This window comes from Jaculus jaculus, chromosome 14, assembly GCF_020740685.1.
Source record: "Jaculus jaculus isolate mJacJac1 chromosome 14, mJacJac1.mat.Y.cur, whole genome shotgun sequence".
NCBI classification, from domain to species: domain Eukaryota; kingdom Metazoa; phylum Chordata; class Mammalia; order Rodentia; family Dipodidae; genus Jaculus; species Jaculus jaculus.
The window spans coordinates 31,645,939-31,668,258 of NC_059115.1; the positions used below are offsets into that span (position 1 = coordinate 31,645,939).

The 22,320-nt window shown below is 42.4% G+C and overlaps 1 protein-coding gene across 1 annotated transcript; it reads right to left on the minus strand.

The window, feature by feature from the left end:
• Positions 1-370: 370 nt before the first annotated feature.
• Positions 371-8,192, minus strand: LOC123454651 (phosphoethanolamine/phosphocholine phosphatase-like). The gene is made up of 3 exons (XM_045133376.1): positions 8,154-8,192; positions 1,102-1,899; positions 371-580 (listed from the first exon to the last, which is right to left on the minus strand). Exons 1-3 carry the CDS (start codon positions 8,190-8,192, stop codon positions 371-373), a joined length of 1,047 nt encoding a protein of 348 aa, XP_044989311.1.
• Between the last annotated feature and the right edge of the window lie 14,128 nt (positions 8,193-22,320).

The window sequence follows — 22,320 nt, forward strand, 5'->3', positions numbered from 1 at the left end:
TAGCCTCAGGCTGGCAGTGTATTCATAGCACTTGTCCTACCTCTGCCTCTAAAGTGCTGGGATTAAAGCTGTGTGCCACCACAACTGAGTAAAATATTACTTTTAAAAATTCTTTAAGAGCTCCCACTATGCCCTTTGCATTGTGTGCAAGGGGACAGTTTTGTCACTTGAAGTCTTGTCTATCTTCTATCTATGCATCTATATTAATAATATATATGCCAGTCATCTATTATCTATAATTACCTTGAAACTATTCATCTGTCTTGGTCTCTCTCAATATCTTTTTTTTTTTTCCCCTTCACCACTTTTATAGGTCTGGATTATCAGAGGGTGGCAGGGTTTGGGCTTCCCTGGCTCTGCTTAAAAATCATCATGGCTTTCTGTTCCATATTGGAGGGGGGAGTGCAGAGACTCCTTTGGTAAAGTCCTTGGTCTCTTCTTGCTGCATAGATGAGGCTGGCTGCGGTGCGAGGACATGTAGTCGCTCTTTCAGAGGTCCCAGGTGGGCTTTACCACGGGTGGTTAGTGCGCTACCTCGTACCACCACCAGGAGGCGACTGTTCCCTCTGGCTCGTTCTGGCTGGCGGAGTGGGGAATGGGAGGAGGGCAGAAGGTGTAGAGCGCCCTAGCGGAGGTTTTGCCTTGGCTGAAGCGAGATCTAGGAGACCTGGTGCTGTGTTCGCGGGGAGTCCCGTGTTGGCATGCTGATTTAGGGATCCTGGGTCCCCTTGAGGGAATGCTGGGGGAGGGGAGTCCCCGGGCAGCGGTCAAAGCAGTGGGAGCTGTTCTTTCTCTCATTTACCAGGAGACCCTTCCTCGCAGTTCAGGGGGACACTGCTGCCTTTCCAGGTACGCACACCCTCCCTAACGGTAGGACTGGGCTGCGGTGGAAGGAAGCGGGGAGGCAGCGGCGCTGGGTTTTTAAATGCATAGATAGGGCCGGCTTGGAACCCCGCTCCCAAACTCCCCAAGTAGATGGAATTTCACAAATTCAGGAAGAGCACATAGCAAAAGCGAAGGTGGAAAGAAAAAGGCTCGTAAGAAAAAAGCAAAACCAAAACAGCCCAGGTTTTCTCTCTCAACACCCTCGTCCCCCCCAACTCCGGGTCCCCCACCCTGCTTGGGCGGCGGCTGTTCTCTGCACGTCTTGAGCACCTGTTGCAGATGGAGGCGCACGTCCACCGCCGACTCCCAGGGCACCACGTGGGCGCGGGAGGAGCAGGGTTCGGCTTTCTGCGCCTCCTGGATGAGGCAGTGAATGGGGTAGCCGCGGCGCGGGAAGGCCACGTCCGCGGCCGCCAGCAACCCCATGGGGCAGAAGTCGTTGGCGCCGTCGCCCACGTAGAAGAGGCGCTCGAAGTGCACGCCGTCGCGGGCGCGCTCGCGCAGGTAGTCGCTGAGCACCTTGTGCTTGCACATGTTGGCGGGGCAGCGCGCGCAGCTGTGCGTGTGGAAGGGACGCAACGACAGCAGTCCCCGCACGTGGGGCTCGGACGGGTTGCTGAGGATGCGACTGAACAGGCCGTTGTGGCCCGCGGCGCGCAGGGCGCTCTCCACCCCGAACGTGTTGGCATCCGAGATGAGGATCACCTCGAAGCACGAGCCCTGCTTGGCTACGAACTGCAGCAGGTCGCTCATGCCTGACGACAGGGGGATGGCCTCGTAGACGGAGCGCAGGTCCCTCGGCCGCACGCCCTGCTCGCCCAGGTACTTGAAGACCCGTTGCATGTGCTCGTTGTAATAACCCTCGCGGTAGGTGGCACGAAGGCTTTCCGGGGTAGCTGCTGGCCCGGGGGGGGCGCGCACGATGGAGTCGTCGCTGTTTTCATCCACGATGGTCTCATCGAAGTCAAAGGTCAGGAGGAAGCGCGGTGTGCCCTGCGCAGCCATCCCGCCCTCCTGGTCATGTTAGCACATCACCCGAGCACCACCTGTACAGACTTTGTTGGCCTCCAGCTGTTGTCCAGAACTCGTGTGTGTGAGGGGAGTGGGAGGCAGCAGCGGCTTCGGTCTGTCCCGGCTTGAGTTAGGAGTGTAAAGTGGGAAGGGGGTTGTAGGTAAGCTGTCTGGATGCAGGATGGAGCCAGGGGTGCTTACGGGATTTGAGGGAGGGACTCGATGTCTGTCCACTCCCCACCGGGTTTCTGAGCTCTGGGCTCCCGGGTCCCATCAGTCCCAAGGGACTGTGGATGATGTGCTTCTGGGCTGGCCCCTCCACCTAGCCCCCATCCCCCCCCCCCTGCCGCCGCCGCGTCCCATTTAAATGCCGGGCAGCGGGAGCCCGAGCCAGCTGGCAGCGCCGCAGCGCCCAACCCCTCTCTCACTATCTTATGTAATTCATGTGTATCCATCTACCATCTGTCTACTGTCTATTACCTATCATTTACCATCTACCATGTATATGTATCCAATTATGTTATCTCTTATCTATCAATCATTTATATTTCCACCAGGTGTATATTATTTATCTTTCAATATCTATTTATATGTCTAATTTCTAGATCTCTATCTTCCTGTCTTTTCTTCTGTTATCTATCTTTCATCTAAAATTCATCTATAATCTAATCCATATCATCATCTAGTAAAACAGATAGAAGGAAATTTTGAGCATATGATACATTGAGAAAAAACTAAATCCAAGCTTTCTTTATTGAAATTTGCCTCCCAAGGAGAATGAACACAGCTTTTTCTTTGGAAACTTTTTTTGAGACAAGCCTGACAGACTGACTTTTTTATGAGAGAGAGTAATGAATTGGTGTGTCATGACCTCCAGCCACTGCCATTGATCTCCAGACACATGCACCCTTGTTGCGCACATGTGTGACCTTGAGTGCTTATGTCGCTGGGTGCGGGGTTTATGTCGGACTTGGAGAGTTGAACATGAGTCCTTAGGCTTTGCAGGCAAGCAACATAACCGCTAAGCCATCTCTCCAGTCCCTCCACGGGGACTTTTAATACTAATAAAATATCCTCCAGAAGTGAGAGCAAAAACAACTTAGGAACAAGACAAGGTACCCAAAACTTGATGAGATGCTGTGGTGGTTTGATTCAGGTGTCCCCCATAAACTTAGGTGTTCTAAATGCTAAGTTCCCAGTTGATGGAGGTTTGGGAATCAATGCCTCCTGAAGGCAGTGTATTGTTGGGGGTGGGCTTATGGGTATTATAGCCCTTTTCTCTTGCCAATGTCTGACAAACCATCCTGCTGATTTTGTTCACCTGAGGAGGTGATGTACACCCTCTGCTCATGCCATCATTTTCCCCTGCCATCGTGGAGCCACAAGACAGGTGGCTTTGATTCCATAGAATCTGATGTTGTTAGTCCAGCCAAAGGACAGAGGCTTCAAAAGCCTCCTCCCTGTCTAGAATTTCTTGATCAATACTAGCTTGATCAAGGAATGCAGAGGTTAATTTTTTTAATGTTCCAATGTGTAGGTTTTATCTATTCTTTAGCTTTCAAATGTGCAATTTTGATAGACTGGGTTAAAGCTCCTCTGCGATGGCCCCTGCAGTGGAAGTAGCAGGGACAGCCACTAAAAAGGAATTCAGCACCGACTGTTGTGTATGTAACATATGACATGGCCTTAGAAGAATTTTCCTTTTGAGTTGAAGACCCTATAAATGTATTGAGCTAAGACCACAGTTACCTGTGTCATCTGCATCCCAGATATGAAGTTACTTAGATAACTGTTTTCAAGGTAGTTTGAAAGTCACTGTTATCTGCATAATCAGAGCAACAGTGAAACCTCAAAACCCTGAGGATAGGGCTGGAGAGATGGCTTAGAGGATAAAGCACTTGCCTGCAAAGCCAAAGGACCTGGTTCAGTGCCCCAGAACCCATATAAAGCCATATGCACTAGGTGGCACATGCATCTGGAGTTTGTTTGCAGTGCCCAGAGGTTCTAGTTCACACTCTTTCTACACCCCCCATCTATCTGCTTCTTTCTCTCACAAATAGATAAAATATATTTTTAAAAACTTTTTTAAAAAACCTGACAATAGTATTTTCTTGTCAAGTTGAGAACTATTCTTATATGGATGAGCTGAGAAATTTGTTTTTGAAAAACATAATTTAATTATTTATTAGCAAGCACAGAGAGATGGAAGAAAGTAATGACACAACAGGGCATTCAGGCTCTGCAATAATAGATGCACATGCCACTTGTGCATCTGCCTTTAGTTGGGGACTCAGGACTTGAACCTGGGGTATTAGTATAAACAGGCAAACCCCTTAAAGCTCTGAGGCATTTCCCAAGCTCTGTAAAAACTTCATTGTCTTGCATTGTCAACAAGTAAACTTTTCTTTAATGGTGATCAACACAATCAAAGTAGGTGATGCTACTCCATAGGTGTACAAGCCCAGAAAATATTTCCTGCTTACCAGCAAACCATTGTCAGCCTTGTGAGCTCAGACAACTTTAATGTGGATACATTAAGAAGAAATTTATCTTGAATATACAGACAAAAGATACATGGGTGTGGTGAGATCTTTGCTAATCTGGAAGCTGAGTCCATTATTATATTACCTTGGCCTATAAATCTGAACCTGGGTGGTGGGAGATCACAGTTATTTGTGTGGCCTTCTGCCAGTGTTGATTTTTGAAGGAGGAGGCTGACAACCATTGTAACTTGCAGGAGCAGTGTCCACTCCATCATGATGTTGATGATCATCCTCACATGGACTTGCAGAGTACATTGTTGGTGGAAATGAGTTGAGAAGCAAGGTCACCTCTGGGAGTTGGGACATGTTGAATGGAGGAAAACATTGAAGAACTGAGACCACAGTTACCCTGATTCATCTCTGTCCTTGGGGATCTGAAATGGATGAGATCACTTCCCAAAGTCAACTGAGAATCATGGCCTGCAAACTTGCAGAAGCACTTATATCCCTGAGATGTGAGATTAGTGTTTCATCATTGAGTTGAGAAGCACTGGACATGATTAAGTTGAGCAGATTGTTACACTGGAGAGAAGATCAGTACTTTCCTTCTGGCCTGGTCACTATGGTTACTTATGTGAACTGAACCGACCTTACATGTATGATTAGAAATGATTTCATTGTTGAGAGGAAAGCCACTGTCTACTTCGTGAAAGGAAAGAACATGAATGTGTATACACTCAGGAGAATGTCACCGTGGATATCTGGCAATGCAGACGTCATTGTGCTGTAAGCTATGTTGTGATGAGAGTGGAGATCACAGTCATTAGATGAGCTTTGAAATCTGCATGTGGGTGATCAGATCACCCACATGCAGATTTCAAAGCTCATCCAGTTAACAGTGTTCTCCGTGTACTCATAACACTGTTAACTGGATGAGGAGTTAACCAGTGTGTACTGGGAGCGGGTGGACAGCCAGTGAAACCTGAGGGAAAGACAGCATTGTTACCATGTGAAAGGAGAAACAGGGGCAAAGCAGCATTTTTATAGGTAGTCACTCAGGGACAAAGCTCTAAAGGGAGAACAAAGAGATACTACCTCACCTTCCCTGGAAGAGCTAGAACTCTGCATCTGACCCAGTCTCACCTAAAATGGCTACAAGCAATTCCTCAGACACAGTGCCCTCTACTTCGTCCCCACTCTTAACACACCTAGTGGGCCAGCCCCTCTCAGTCCTTGAACCCACAAACAAGACAGGGCTCTCCCTTACACACCTGAGTCTGATGACAAAGTCCATTCTAACTATCTATATAAAGGCTTGCCACGTGCATAGCCACTCCCTTAACTACTCATTCACAGGGCACCTGAGGCTCCTGGATATGTTTTGGTAAGTCCTCCTCCTTCTCAGCCTGGCAGGGATGGGGCAGGAAAATTTATTCCTTCTCACCATTACTTTCCTAACTCTGGGCCTTTTCTGAATCTTTTACCCCAGGCTCCCATGCTCTGCCTCCCATGTCTTCTCTATGATCTTCTCCCATGGAGGCTTCCTTTCCACGTCTTCTCTCCATTCCCTGGATCTCCTTTTCCAGCTGGAAGGAATTCCCTTCTGCCCAAGTCTTTCTAGCCTTCTCCTGAATAGCAGTTTCCCCTACATAAACCTTGTAATTCATAACTTACTCTTCTTGAAGGTTGTTTCCTCAAGTGTTTGTTCAAAAGGTCAAGAACTTTAAAAGTTGAGGTTCATCGAATTTCCCTAAATCTTCTACAAAGTGTGTCAGTGAACTTATCCACAGAGTTAGTTCACTGTTCCTGGAGTTGTTAAGATCATGATCCCTGAATGAATTTAGAACTACTGTCCGACATGGGAGCTACAATGTCCATGGTCTTCAACACCTCAGAATTGTACTGTTTAAAGCAAGAAACATCCTCATGTTGGTGACCTGAGACCATGTTCATCTGGTTCATCGGCAGTGTCTGACCTTATGTGACCTGTATCACTGTTCCCAAGCTAAGTTAGAACCACTGTTACCTGAAATATGGAAACAGGGAATCTTAAAAACCTGAGGTTCCTATGAGTTAGTGACTTCGTAACTGCTATTATATGATCAAACTTAGATAATTATTCACCGGAGAACAGAAAACTCAGATTTTCTTTTGAGCTTGTTTGCTCTGATGTCAGTTAACTTATGGCCTCAGGAGGATTTTTCCTTTTCATTAACAAACATCCCAACATTGATGAGCTGAGACCTACCTGGTTCAACTGTGTCCTCTGACCTGATGTTGATGAGCTCACTGTTCCCAAGGTGAGTTGAAAATCACTGTTACCTGGATTATCAGAGAAACAGACCAGAAAATAGCAATTTCTTCTCAAATTGAGAACAGCTGCTTTCTGCATGAGCTGAGGAAATTCTGATATTTCATAATTGATAAATAGAGCTTTCATTCGGGCTGATAATCACCATCAGTTTGGGTGACATGTCACCCCTGGTAGTTGCACAAGCCAAAATGTATTTCCTGGATGCCTTTATTCCATATCTAAAAGTGTGGTAAAGTTAATTATCTTTCTCTGTCAACTACAAAATCCCTAAAACTTACAAGTTTATTGTTTAATTACTGATTTCTCATTTATAAAAAAGCTACAATGAAATACCATAACTAGAAAAACTGTAATTGGGGGCTGGATAGATAACTCAGCAGTTAAAGATGCTTGCTTGCAAAACCTTATTGCCAGGGATCAATTCCCCAGTATCCAAGTAAAGCCAGATGCACAAAGTGGTACGTGCATGTTGGTACTACCCTTTTCCTCCTCCCTGCCCCCTTTTGGAAGAAGCCCCCCTCATTGGGGATGCAGGTCAACCCCATGGGGATTGTGAGTCATGCATGTACCCACATAAAGCCAGATGTGCACATTGATACATGCATGTGTCATTCCTTTGCAGGAGCTAGAGGCACTGGTATATCCATTTGCTCTCTACCTCTCTCTGCTTGAAAATAATAAATAAATGAATAAGTAAATAAACATAGTTTTAAAAACTTAAAATGTAGCAGATGGACCTTGGTGACAAGGCCCAACTCAACGTTTAATCTGGGGTAAAACATATGTTATTTAAAACCATGGTGAGCTGAATTCTGGGAAGAGGTTGCCCCCCACCTCAGACCTCAAGCAAGTTTGTACCATGTTCCTCCTGACTTCGTGCTGAGACAGTCATGTTCACCTGGCCCAGTGACCCGGAAAAGGAGAACAAACAAGGTAATGAGAGACTTATCTCTCTATTTTTCTTTTTTGCCATTGAAAGGTCTCTGATAAGTCAATAGAGTTAAGAATATCTTTGTTATAAAGTAAATATAAAAATTAAGTACAATATGGAAAAACTATTCATAATTTGTTACATGATGTCATGAACCTAATTCTGATCCAACTGTTTTAATAATTTAATATATTTATTTGTAAAATTATCTCTCATTTTTAGAGTTCCAATTCAATTAACTGATCTAAATTGATCATAATTACTGTTATAGAAATTAATTTTAAATGTTTAAATCAAGTCAGCTGTTCCTACATCAACTACAAAGGAACTAAATCATAAAATCAGTTGCTTTTAAATTACTTATTCCTTTGATAACCAAGATATGGTATATCTACACAATGGAATTCTACTCAGCAGTAAGAAAAACTGACACATTGAAATTTGTAGAAAAATGGTCAAACTTGGAACAGATCATTCTAAGTGAACTCATGCAAACACGGAAAGACAACTGTAAAATGGCCTCACTCACCTGCAGTTCCTGACCTTGATCAGCCTGAGTTGCCAGCATACCTGAATAGCATCTCGAGGCTTGGACAATAGGGCGGGTAGAGCTTTGGGGAAGGGAAAAGTTGGGGAGTGACACAAAACTGAGCCCACATTGAACTGGTATCATAGAACCCGATGTCCTGGAAGTCAGACTAAAAGGTGGAACCCTCAAGAGGACCTTAGGGGAGCACATGAATGGAAGGGCCCTGGAGAGAGTGAGATGAAATGTAACTTTAAATTTCTCCTGCTTCTCTCTCTCTCTCTCTCTCTCTTTTTTTTTTTTTTTGTCTTTTTATTTTTTTCTTTTCCCTTGGTGCTCACATTGATTTCCTATACCGGGATGTGGTCTATATCCACAAAGAGCTGTTGATCAGAGAGACCTACTATATCTCCCAAAACAAGACAGACTTCTGTCAGAGCACTTGGTTACCCACCAGAGGTTAATGGTAATACCCTACTACAGAAGACACCATAGGCTGTCAGCATGGACCATGGAGAGACCTGGTTGGAATCCAGAGGAGAGCCAGTCCCCAATTAGCCCATCTAGTGATGGAAGGAGCTACATTCAGCTCTGGGGAAAATTGGCCAACATCTGTCCAAGCAATCAAACTCTAAGAGACTCAGAAGCAGATAACTTGATATGATGCTCACAGAAGTGCAATAGTGGCACACAGCCATGTTGGGTAACCAACTGCTCTTGGATTGGCTAACAGATCCATTCTGTAGAAAGGAAACCATATTCAGAATTGGGAAACACATCAGAATCATATCCAGATAATGGCTGTGCTCTCCATTGTCAAGCTCCCACTCACCTTGGGCTATAAGAGGGGTTACACCCTTTCAGTTCTCTCTGAATTAATAATGGTCATCCCATTTAACCAGTGCTGACTTCATTCTCCATTGGAGAGTCTGCTTCTCTTTTTCAGACAGAAGCTGGCCCTAAGGAGATAAACGACCCAGTGCACTCCACCCTGATCCCAGCTGAAACCACAGAGAAATTGGGGAAATGAGCAAGAGTGCTGCTTTCTTAGTGAATCTGATATCAGCACAAGGGTGATGGAGATAGACACTGAGGACACTCAACTGTTCCAAAGCAGGAATCCACAGGCTTCTAAGTGCCCATCACAGAAGTAGACTTTAAATGCTCCCAGAATGGCTTAGGGAATTTTGCAGAAGAGGGTTCAGAAAGATTATTAGAGTCTTAGAGCCACAAGATGGGACATTTTGCACAGAGACATTGCCTCTCCACCCCCATAATGCATGACCCACAATCCTCACGGGGTTGCTCTGCATCCCCAATGAGGAAGGCCTTTTCAGAAAAGGGTCAGGGAAGAAGGAAAGGATGGTACCAACATTTGTTGTTTATATTCTAAATATGTCCATATCTAATTTAAAAAATGAGTTACTCAGGCATGGTGATGCATACCTGTAATGCCAGCACTCAGAGGTAGAGGTTGGAGGATCGCCATGAGTTCAAGGCCATCCTCAGACTACATAGTGAATTCAAGGTCAGCCTGGGCTAGAATGAGACCCTACCTCAAAAAAACAAAAAAAGTTAGTGATTCCTTATTTGATTCCACTTTTTATAAATACATAAATACGTGCATATATATCTCAAAGGTAAAAACAAGAGCTGAATGATGCTAATACTACCATATATTGACTATTATGTTTATAATTTAAATTTTATATAAACATGATCAGGTTTTTTTTTAATATATTTTATTTATTTATTTATTTGAGAGACAGAAAGGGGGGGGAGAGAATGGGCATGCCAGGGCCTCCAGCCACTGCAAAAACTCCAGATTCATGTGCCACCTTGTGCATCTGGTTTACATGGGTTTTGGAGATTTGAACCATGATCCTTTGGCTTTGCAGGCAGACGCCTTAACCGCTAAGCCATCTCTCCAGCCCTACTAATAAATTTTTACAAACAGTTTCTATAATGAATAAAACCTGATCATGTTTAGGGCTGGAGAGATGGCTTAGCGGTTAAGTGCTTGCCTGGCAAGCCTAAGGACTGCGGTTCGAGGCTCGATTCTCCAGGTCCCACATTAACCAGATGCACAATGGGTGCATGCATCTGGAGGTCCTTTGAAGTGGCTAGAGGCCCTGGCATGCCCATTCTCTATCTATCTTTTGGCCTCTTTCTCTGTCACTCTCAAATAAAAATAAAATAAAATAAAAATTATTATTATTATGTTATTACTGACTCCATACTCTAAAATGACCTCAATTCATGGGTCAAAGGGAATTAACTCAAAAGTGAAATGACAAAAATACCATACCTGAAAAAAAAAAACCACAAAACTACTAACATATATACATATATATATATATATATATATATATATATATATATATAAACTTATTGAGATTTCAACTGTTTTAATAAGCTAATATATTTATATATTTAATTTTTATACTTACAATTCAATTAACATATTAAATTGCTTGCAATAATGGTTACATAAACTAAATATATAATGTATAATCAAGTTAACTATGTTTCTCTGTCAACTACAAAAAAATACCCTAAACTATAAAATCAAAGTAAAGTACTGTTTCTTCTTTGATAAAGCTACAATTACACACACATAAATAGGTATGTATATATATACACACACACATATATGTGCTGTATTTATATATATATATTACATATACATATATATGTGCTATAATTTTGAAACATTTTTTCCTATATATATCAGAGTTTACAACAAAAACTAAATGATGCTAATTCTACCAAGTAGTCACTACTAGGTTTGTCAATTTTTTTATATAAAAATAATCTGTTTTCATTCATTATAATGTTTTGTCATAAAAATAACAAGAATTTTGCCTTGGGTTCCTGGGACAACTGTGCTCCAGCCTAGGCCATGCCCGACACACTGCTGTTCCTGCAGCCTTACAGGCCCCCCTTTTTTTCTTGAAAGTGAGTAAAACAGGTCAGCAATCCAGTAAGGCGCATGGACAACCTTAACCCCCATCCTGAAGAATGAAGATAGGGCAAGAGGGGGTGGAGAGGAGGAGGCAGGATGGGATTATGATTGAAATATATTATGCACATGTGCAAAAAGAATGGCAAAGTGATTCTAAAGAAAGAAATAGGTGGGGCTGATTTTTTTCTGGGGACCCCTGCAAGGCTGGCTTACAGAGCACAAGGGGAAGGGTGGGGCGGGGCAGGGGCGGGGCCTGGACTGCCTAAAGTTACACATCTGTACTTGGGCCTAGCGCTCAGTCGTCAGGTTTTTATCACGTGACTGAGGAACTACTACACTACTCAGAATATCAGTAGTTCTCTGCGCTTGACAGGGAAAAAAACCACAAAGTCATGGGTGACTTAACCCTTTGCTAGCTGCACAGTTGGCGTTAACTGTTCTGGGTGCTACTGCCACATGTTCTGGTACTCAGGAGCTGGGATGCACAGCGCCGCCCACCGCGACCTGTCAATGCAGCAGCCTGCACTCTGCACCGGCCCGCAGATGACGCCCTGAGCCACTGGGTTTCGTCACTCACACCCGTGGTCCTGCTTGACGAACACTCTGTCCCTTCCATGTATAGTTCTCTGGGAAAGTTAGATTTTGGGTTTGTGTTTTCTGTTGCATCTTATAACTTGAATTTATCCCCCAACATGTTTTTACTTTGTTTTCCTAAGCAAAGACATCCTTTTGTGTATCTTCAGATACTTGCATGATAGACTGAAGTCAACGTTAGAGACGTCTTCCTGTCAGGTGGGTGCACGACATCCCTCACGCCTGTATTAACCACATTTCACATGTAAGTAAACATGGCACATTTGGCCCTTGGAAAAAAAAATAACAGGAATGATAATAAAAACAAGTTCATATTCTAAGATAACCTCAATTCATAGGTCTAAGTGGGTTAACCCCAAGTTACAACACTAAAATATGTTATTTATGAACAATGCTAATAGCATTTACACATAAACATTTGGGCATCTTAATATAAACTTCATCTATTTTAATAATCATAGATTAAAAACATAAAATTGCTTTAGGTTAAACAAAATGCCTCTCATCAGATTAATTACTCTGAATTTCTCTTTCAAGATTCAATACTGTTAAGCCAAAGTATTATCATTTATAGAAATATAGATAATAAAAATATCTTTAACCAATATTTTATTTAGTGACTGTCAAGTTTAGTATCACAAAAGACTCCTATTACATAAAAATAAGCACATAATTTAAGTTTCTATGAATAAAATATTTAATAACGAGATTTTAGATGGTTCTCTTTTATGTTATCGTAAAAATAAATAGCAAAGTTAAACATTTACAAGACTTTAAACATACATAAATATAAATAAATATGTTTATGTTTAAATATGTATATTCAAAAATATTAAGGCCAAAACAATCTAGAATCATTCTTTTTCTAAAAAGGCCTTTCCAGCTTGTTAGAGCCACAACTTGGGACATTATGCACAGAAACGTGGCCTCTGCCTCTTAACTGACTGTTGCCCCCACAATGCATGACTCACAATCACCATGGGGATGACCTGAATCCCCAAGGAGGAGGGCTTCTTCCAAAAGGGGGCAGGGAGGAGGGAAAGGGTGGTACCAACATGTGTTGTTTACATACTAAATATGTCCATATCTAATAAAAATAATTATTGTTAATTTTTTACTGACAACTACTATACTTATAGACAATAAACCATATTTCCCTCCCCTCCCCCACTTTCCCCTTTACAACTCCGCTGTCCATCATATCCCCTCCCTCTCTCCATTAGTCCCTCTTTTATTTTGATATCATCTTTTTCTCCTATTATGATGGTCCTGTGAAGGTATTGCTAGGCACTGTGAAGTCATGGATATCGAGGCCAATTTCAACTGGGCAGTTGCATTGTAAGGAGTGGTGCCCTTCCTTTGGCTCTTATATTCTTTCTGCCACCTCTTCCACAGTGTATCCTGAGCCTTGGAGGGTGTGATAGAGATATTTCATTGCTGAGCACTCCTCTGTCACTTCTTCTCAGCACTGTGTTGCCTTTTGAGTCATCTCAATGGTCACTGCTATTTGAAAAGAGAAGCTTCTCTTCTAACCAAGAAGATCAATAAAAGGGTCTTTCCAGGAATTAATTATGTCAAATAGCCACAAGTACAATGATAAACCCTTTAATAAATTATAATATATTTTTGTATCTCTCAACATATTATCTGACATGCCACATGTCAATCGAGAAAGGGTAACTGACATGGTAAAAAACACATATTATTGGATAATGTCTCTAACAACAAACTCAAAAACTTACAGCAGATAATAGGTCTACCTATAATTCACTGTCTTTCAAAACTTTCTATGAACATTAGGGTAGTCAACAAATATTTAATATTACTTACAACCCCACAAGACAAGCCAATATAAAACAAACTAATTTGAAATTCAATTTAAAAAGGAAAGGTACAGGGCATGGTGGTACACAACTTTAAAAAAAAATTAACTTTCATTCTATTTCTTTGAGAGAGAAAGAGAAAGAGGTATATAGAGAAAATGGGCACAGCTAGGCCTTCAGCTGCTGCAAACAAACTCCAGAAGCATGTGCCACCCTGTGCAGCTGGATTGTGTGGGTCCTGTGGAGTAGAACCTTGGTCTTTCAGCTTTGCAGGCAAGTGCTTTAACCACTAAGCTATCCCTTCAGCCCCAGACCCCTAATCCCAACACTTGAGAGGCAAAAGAAGGAAGATTACTGTGAGTTCAAGGCCAGCCTGGAACTACAGAGTGAGTTCCACATCAGCCTGGGCTAAAATGAGACAGTACCTATGAAAAAAAGAAAGAAAGAAAGAAGGAAAGAAAAAAGAAAGAAAGAAAAAAGAACAAGAAAAAGAAAAAGGAGGAATCAAGAAGATAATATGATTCCCAAAGAACAAATACACATCTCTTAAATTCTTTTTTTTAAATTGTTCTTCTTGTGAAATCCTTTAGTTTTAGATGTATTTAAAAAACATAATAGTTAGATCTCAATGGCAAAGGTCATCTCAGCTTCTAACCTGGGTCAAGACACATGCTGCAGTTTTGTCTGTGCAGGAACTTTATGATTTCCTTCACATCTAGTGAGACCTTCTCATGGGCTGACACTGCAGTCATCACATCCCAATGCCTGACATCAACCACTGAACACCGGGCCCCTCCTGAGACCATCTTCAAGAAGACACACCATGAATACTACCTCTGTCAACAACCCTGTGACAAACACCCATATGGGATGACATAAAAACTTTGATAAACTGAGGTAAGAAGGTCCTTAAAGCACAGAACCCCCCCCTAAAATCTCACAAGGTTATTTCTGACAGTATAAGCTATGATCACTGCAAATTCATTAAATTCAAAAAAGGTACTTTGTTTTAACTACAGTTACCCTTGTTATAACAGATACATACAAATTAAGTGCAATATGTGAAAAGTAATTTGTTATAGATTAAAACATAAAATTGCTTTAATGTTGAAGAAAATTCCTCTTATATAAACCTGAAAATTACTCTAAACTTCTGTGTCAATATTCAATATTATTACAACCAAAATATTATAATTTATTAAGATATCTATATTCACATACTCTTAATAAACAATGTATGTATGTGTGTGTGTGTGTGTGTGTGTGTGTGTGTGTGTGTGTAGGTAAGGTTTCACTCTAGTCCAGACTGAAATGGAATTCAGTATGTAGTCTCAGGTGACCTGGAATTCATGGAGATCCTCCAACCTCTGCCTCCCTAGTGCTGGAGTTAAAGGTGTGTGCTACCACTCCCAGCTTAATGAACTTTTTATTAATGTGACTGTCTCAATTCTAAATTTCAAAAAGATTCTTATTGCTTAAAAATAATTAAATAAATAAGGAAATTCTCTAAAAATCTGTACAGTATTTAATTAAAGTTTTTAGGTGGTTCTCTTTACATCCGGGTTCTATTCTTCAGCACCAAATAAAGCTGGATGCACAAAGTGCATGTCTGGAGTTCCTTTGCAGAGGATAGAGGCCCAGACACACCTATTATCTCTCTCAGTCTCTCTCTCTACTTACAAATAAGTAAAATAAAATAATAAAGTAAGAATTTGCAAGGCTAAAAATACATACATTTATGAAAATATACATATATCAAAATATATATTAATAATAATATTCAGGCCCAAAATCAACCTCTTTGTAAAAATACCAGTCAAGGAGCTAATTATGTCAAATAGACACTATTATTATAATTATTAACCCTGAAATAAATTAAACTAGACTGGGCATGGTGGCACACACCTTTAATCCTGGCACATGGGAGACAGAGACAGGAGTGTCACCATGAATTCCAGGCCAGCCTGAGACTACATAGTGAATTCCAGGTCAGCCTGGAGTAGAGTGAGACCCTACCTCAAAAAAAAAAACACAAAAATGTCTACAAATATTAGGGTACTCAGCAAATATCTAAAATTACTTATAATCCCACAAGACAAGCCATTACAAAACAAGCTAATAGACTACTTACACTCAACTTTAAAAATTCTACAAGAACAAATACACATTCTGAAATTTTTAAAAAGTTGCTCTACTCTGGGAAACCTTTGGCTTCATATATATTAAACCATACCAGCAATACAGAGATGATTGCTCAATACTTAGGGTGCTTGTCTGCAAAGCTTAGCCAGTACCCATGTAAATTCACATGCACAAAGTGGCACATTCATGTGAAGTTCCTTTGCAGCCACTGGAGGTCCTGGTTTGCCCATTTGCCCTTTACCTCTCAGCTTGCAAATAAATATTTTTAAAAAATTAAAATATACAAGATGGATCTTGATGAAAAGGCCCTTTAACCTGTAGCCTGGGGCAAGCATGTACTGTAGTTTTGTCTCTATGGGAACTTATGGATTCCATCTCACTTGGTGACACCTTACCTTGAGCTGCCACTACAGTCATCACAACCCAATGCCTGACATCCAGGGATGAACATCTGACCCTCTTTAGACACCACCTCCAAGAAGAGATACAATGAATATTGTCCCCTCCAACAACCCTTTGACAAACACTACTTTATACCATGTTTCCTTTGTAGATATGTAATCAAGACTTCTCTAAGCTGTATTAGGTACAATCTCAAAAAAAAAAAAGGTTGTGGGCAGGCTCCATCCCAAAACTTCTAAAGGTGATAAATTCCTTTAGCAAAGTGACAGGATACAAAATCAAGCACAAGCATCAGTAGCTTTTCTATATGCAAAGGACAAATATACAGAGAAAGAAATCAGTGAGCCTCCCGTTTTCAGTGGCAACAAAAAAATTAAATACCTTGAATAACACTAACAAAGGACATGAAGGAACTATAATGAAAACATAAAAACACTCACGAAAGAAACAGAGGAGAACTTAAGAAGATGGAAGGACCTCCGATGTTCCTGGATAGGTCGAATTAATATTGTGAAAATGGCAATTCTACCAAAACATACATATTTAATGCAATACTAATAAAAATACCAGCATCATTCTTCACTGAGACTGAAAAAAATGATCTCAAAATTCTCATGGAATGGAAGAAGGCCTCAGATATCCAAAAATATCCTCAGCAAAAGAAACACCTCTGTGGTATCACCATACCTGATCTAAAGCTATATTACAAAGCAATGATGACAAAAACAGCATGGTACTGGAATTAAAACAGAAACATAGACCAATGGAACAGAATTGAAGACCCAGACTTTAGGGCAAGCTACCACAGCTGCTTGATCTTTGACAACGGTTTGCCAATAATGTAGACTGGAGAAAAGACAGCATCTTCAAATGGTGTTGGAAAAATTGGATGACCATATGTAGAAAAATAGTACTAGACCCACCCATTTCGCCATACACAAAAATCAAGTCCAAATGGGTTAAAGACCTCCATGTAAGACCTGAAACTTTTCAACTACTGAAAGAAACAAAATAGGAAGCACTCTCCAAAATACAGGACTGGGAAAAGACTTCCTGAACAAAACCCCAGTAGCCAAGGAAATTAAACAAGCACTCAATTAATGGGATCTCATGAAGCTAAAAAGCTTTTGCACAGACAAATGTACCATAAGCAGAGCCAGTAGATTACCCACTGAATGGGAGAAAATCTTTGCCAGCTATAAAACTGACAGAAACCTAATATCTAGAATCTACAAAGAACTCAAAAAACTTTAAAAAAAAAATCAAACAACCCACTTCAAAAGTGGGGCAGAGAACTCAATAGGTAGTTCTCAGAGGAAGAATCACAAATGGCTAACACACACTTAAGAAAATGTTCAACATCCCTAACCATTAAGGAAATGCAAATAAAAACAACTATGAGATTCCACCTTACCCCAGTAAAAAAGAGCAAACATTAAAAAATCAAATGAAAACAAATGTTGGGAAGGCTGTGGAGAAATGGGAACCCTCATTCACTGTTGGTGGGAATGTAAGTTTGTACGAAATCAATTTAGAGACTCTTGGAAATGATGACTATAATTACCAGCAGACCCTGTTATTCCCTCACTGGGCATTTCCTCTACACATGCCACATCTCAGTTCAAAACTGTTTGCTCAACCATGTTTATAGCTGCCCAATTCATAATAGCTAAAAACTGGAATCAAACCAGGTGCCCACATTGCATGAATGGATAACCAAGATGTGGTATATCTACACAATGGAATTTTACTCAGCAGTAAGAAAAAATAACACATTGAAATTTGTAGAAAAAGGGTCAAAGTTGGAACAGGTCATTTTAAGTGTACTCATACAATCACAGAAAGACAATCATCCCATGATCTTACTCATCTGAAGTTCCTAACCTGGATCAGCCCAAGTTGTTGACATAACTGAATACCATCTAGAGGCTTGGACAATAGGGAGTAGGGAAAGGGGGAAGAGGACACAAAATTTGAACCCAAATTGAACTGGTAACATAAAATCCTTATCCTGGATATCAGACTAAAAGGTGGAACCCTCAAGCAGACCTTAGAGGGAGCACCTGAATCAGAGGGCCCTGGACTCAAATTTCTCTTGTTTCTATTTCATCTCTGGCTTTTCTTTTCCCTTGGCACTGGTCTGTAATTTTCTGTACCAGGATGTGGTCTATCTACAATGAGCTGTTGATCAGAAAGACCTACTATATCTCCCAAAACAAAGTAAATAGACTTCTGTCAGAGCCCTTGATTACCCCAGAGGTTAATGGTAAGACCCTACTACTGAAAACACCAAAACCTGTCTGTACGGACCATGGAGAGACCTTGTTGGAATCTGGAGAAGAGCCAATCCTCAGATAATTAGCCCATCTAGTGCTAGAAGGTGCTACATGAGCTACCAGGGGAAAGTGGCCAACATCTGTCCAGACAATTCAAAGTGCAATAGTGGCACACAGCCATGGTGGGTATCCAACAGTTCTTTGATTGGCTAACAGATCCTCTCAGTGGAAAGGAAACCATATCTAGAACTGGGAAACAAGTCAGAATCATATCCAGATAATGGTTGTGCTTTCCATTGTCAAGCTCCCACTGACCGTACACCATAAAAGTGTCTAAACCCTTATAATTCTCTCTAAATTAATAACAGTTATCCCATTTAACTGGCACCGACTTCACTCTCCACTGGAGAATATGCTTCTTTCTCTCTCTCTCTTTCCCTCTCCCCCCTTCCCCTCCATCTCTCTCTTTGTGCTTCTCTTTTTCTTATGGGAACTGGACTTGAGGAGATAAATGACCCAATTCACTCCACCCAGCCCCAGCTGAAACCACAGAAGAATTGGAGAAATGAGCAAGAATGCCGCTCTCTTAGTTAAGCTGATATCAGCACGAGGGTGATGGAGAAAGATACCGAGGACATTCAACACCTGCCAAACCAGACATCTAGATGTTCCTAAGTGCCCATCACTGATGTAGACTTAAAATGCTCCCAGTATGGCTCAGGGAATTTTGTGGAAGAGGGGGCAGAAAGATTGTTAGAGCCACAAGTTGGGACATTTTGCACAGAGACTTTGCCTCTCCCCCATAACTGACTGATGCCCCAGTGATGCATGACCCACAATTCCCATGGGGTTGACCTGCATCCCCAGTGAGGAAGGCCTCTTCAGAAAAGGGGCAGGGAGAAGGAAAAGGATGTTACCAACATGGGATGTTTATATACAAATATGTCCATATCTAAAAAGAAAAATGATGAATTCTTCAATTAAAAAATAATCAGAGGAAATGAAAAATAAATAATTAACTCCTGAAACTCAATAAAATATTTAATAAAATGATCTTTAGATATTTCTGTGATTTTATATCAAGGTAAAATAAAGTGCTAAAGCAAACATTTAAAAGACTTGAAACATAAACATGTATATATGTGTGTGTGTGTGTGTGTGTGTGTGTGTGTGTGTATGTATAATTTAGAATTTTTTAAATATTTTTATTTATTTATTTGAGAGCAACAGACAGAGAAAGAGGCAGATAGAGAGAGAGAGAGAGAATGGGCACACCTGGGCCTCCAGCCACTGCAAACGAACTCCAGACGCGTGCACCCCCTTGTGCATCTGGCTAACGTGGGTCCTGGGGAGTCAAGCCTTGAACCGGGGTCCTTAGGCTTTACAGGCAAGCACTTAATCACTAAGCCCTCTCCAGCCCTATAATTTAGAAATTTTAAGGCCAAGATAATCTAGAGTCAACCTCTTCTTTATAAAAAGGTCTTTCCAGTAGTCAAATATGTCTTCCTTCATGGACATGGCTGATGTCTTCACAGCTTAGGCCCTTCAGCAGGCCTCAAACCCCTGAGGGGGTCCAGCATCTATTATCTACATAGCTTCTCCTGTCTCAGACCCTTCAAGAGACCTACACTGCCTGAAGATGGTAATCCATAGTGTGATCTGACCCCACCCCAGGCTCTGAAGACTTCTGGAGGCCTTAAGTCCCTGTGGGTCCCTCTGCTGACCCTTGGGGTATGAGCCCAGACCCTGCAGTTGGAGAGGAGCCCCCACCCAACGTGAGGTGAATGTCTGATGGAGAGCACCACCACTCTTTTGTAGTCTCCTTGGTCCACCATGCCTTTGGGGAGGGTGGTCAGACGAGATGTCCAGGGCACAGATCATGACTGAAGTATCTGGAGAGGGTAGGAAATGAAGCTGTGGAGGGCCGGCTACGAAGGGGCCAGGAGTATGGCAGTACAAAGTAGAGGGGAGCAGTCCTAAGGGGACTAGAGGACTTTCAGTAGGACAGGTGAGTGAGGCCCTAACCTGACTGGAGAACTGAGCTCTAGGGAGGAGGGCCTAGAAGTGATTCAGGGATTTAGAGAGAATGGCTGTCCCAACAGGAGAGGTCATGAGCCCCTCATGTGTCCTTCCTTACGGAGGAGGTCCCCACCAGTGGACCCCTGCTTGCTATGCTTGGGCACTGAGTTCCTGCCTTCCAGCACCACTAGCAGGGCTCACGAGCCAAGCCAGGCACTCACGACACTGCAGAGCCCCGAGTGGAGTGTTCAGTGAGAGCTTGGCCTGGGACCTGAAGGTGGAGGAGGCTGCCCACTGGCCACGGGCAGTGCTGAGCTGACCACCTTGGTCCCCTCGGCTGTCAGGGGCTTTGACAGAAGCGGAGGAGCTGTCCAGTTCCAGTTACTCCCCATGGCTGTGTGAATCTCTGGGAGCAGCACAGGTGAGACCCCTCCTCCTGGCTGACTAAGTTCCCCTCCCCTCCTCGTCTCTGCTTTGCTCCAGGCAGGGCTGACTGTGCTTCCTGGTGTAGTGCAGTGTGGTGGAAGGAATCAGAACCAGACACCCCTCCTCACAAGGGGATGTGTAGCTGATTCCCACCCACATGACCCTCCCACTACGGTCTGCCTCTGGATCATTTATTGAGTGGGGATAGGAATCAAAAGTTGGTGTCCTATGCTATCCCTTTGCTTGCATTCTTTGCTGCTCTCTGGCAGCCCTCTGCTAAATCAGCTGGCTAAGGTCAGCCTGGGGTGGGGCAGCAACAGCCTCCAATGGTCTCTGTGTATCCAGCCAGGTGTCCTCATCTTGGCTGGAAATAACCCCAGTGAGATTGGGCCTCCTTATTAGTGTCTTACCACAGCCACATCTGTCCTTGAGGGCCGTGCTTGTCTTGGTCACTGTTTTGCTCTCCTCCCTCCCTGACATCCATCCTATTTTTTTTTCTTCCTTTCTTCCTTTTTTTTCTTTCTATTTTGAGATGATGTGCTAAATTTCCTAGGATCCCCCTTGAACCTGTTGAACCAGCAGGCATCTGAGCAGCTGGGGTCACATCACAGGTACCCACCGGTAGCCATGATTTTCCCTGTGCTTTTAAATTCTTTTCCCCTTTCATTCTCTTCCTCTCCTGTTCTCTCTCCTCGGCCTCTTCTTTGTCCTCTCCCCTTTCCTTCCTATACTTTGTACTTTGTGTCCTTCTTGATATTGGGAATCAGATGCATACGCTTGTTCATGATAGACAAGTTCTCATCCATGCAGCTGCGCCTCCAGCCCTCTTCTTTGCTTCCTTTCTTTCCTTAGTTCCTCCCTCTCTTCCCTGTCTCCCCTCCTTCCTGACTTCATTCCTACATGCCCCTCTCCCTTCGTCTTTCATTTCTTCCAGAATGTCCATCTTCTGCCTCAGCCTCCCAGGTGCTGGGATTGCGACATGGGCCTCCACAGCTGGTTTTACTTGCCTGGAATCAGCTTCTGTCCAGGAGCTGACTGTGGTATAGATGTATGTTTGCACTGATTAAGTCCTGCAGGGAGAAAGATCCCCAAATTTCCCTTCTCTCTCATAGCAGGATTAATTGAGATTAACTGCTGAGTGTGTGATAGTCACTCTTTCTGGAACTTTTCTCCTGAATACAAATTTGTGCCTATTTATTTATTTATAAGAGCAAGAGAGAGGGAGAGATATAATGGGCACCATAGGGCCTCTAGCCACTGCAAATGAACTCCAGACATATGTGCCACAGTGTGCATCTGGTTTGCATGGGTCCTGGTGAATCAAACCAAAGTCCTTTGGTTTTACAGGTAAATGTGTAACCACTAAGACGTATCTCCAGCCCTTGTGCCTTTTTCATTAGAGTTCTTAGAATGGTTGAAGAGAAAATCCAAACCTTAAACCATCAAATGCCATCAACTGTACCAGACTTTGGCACCTGCCAGTTATTTCCAGTACAGCATTCCTCTATGGGGACTTACTTCCA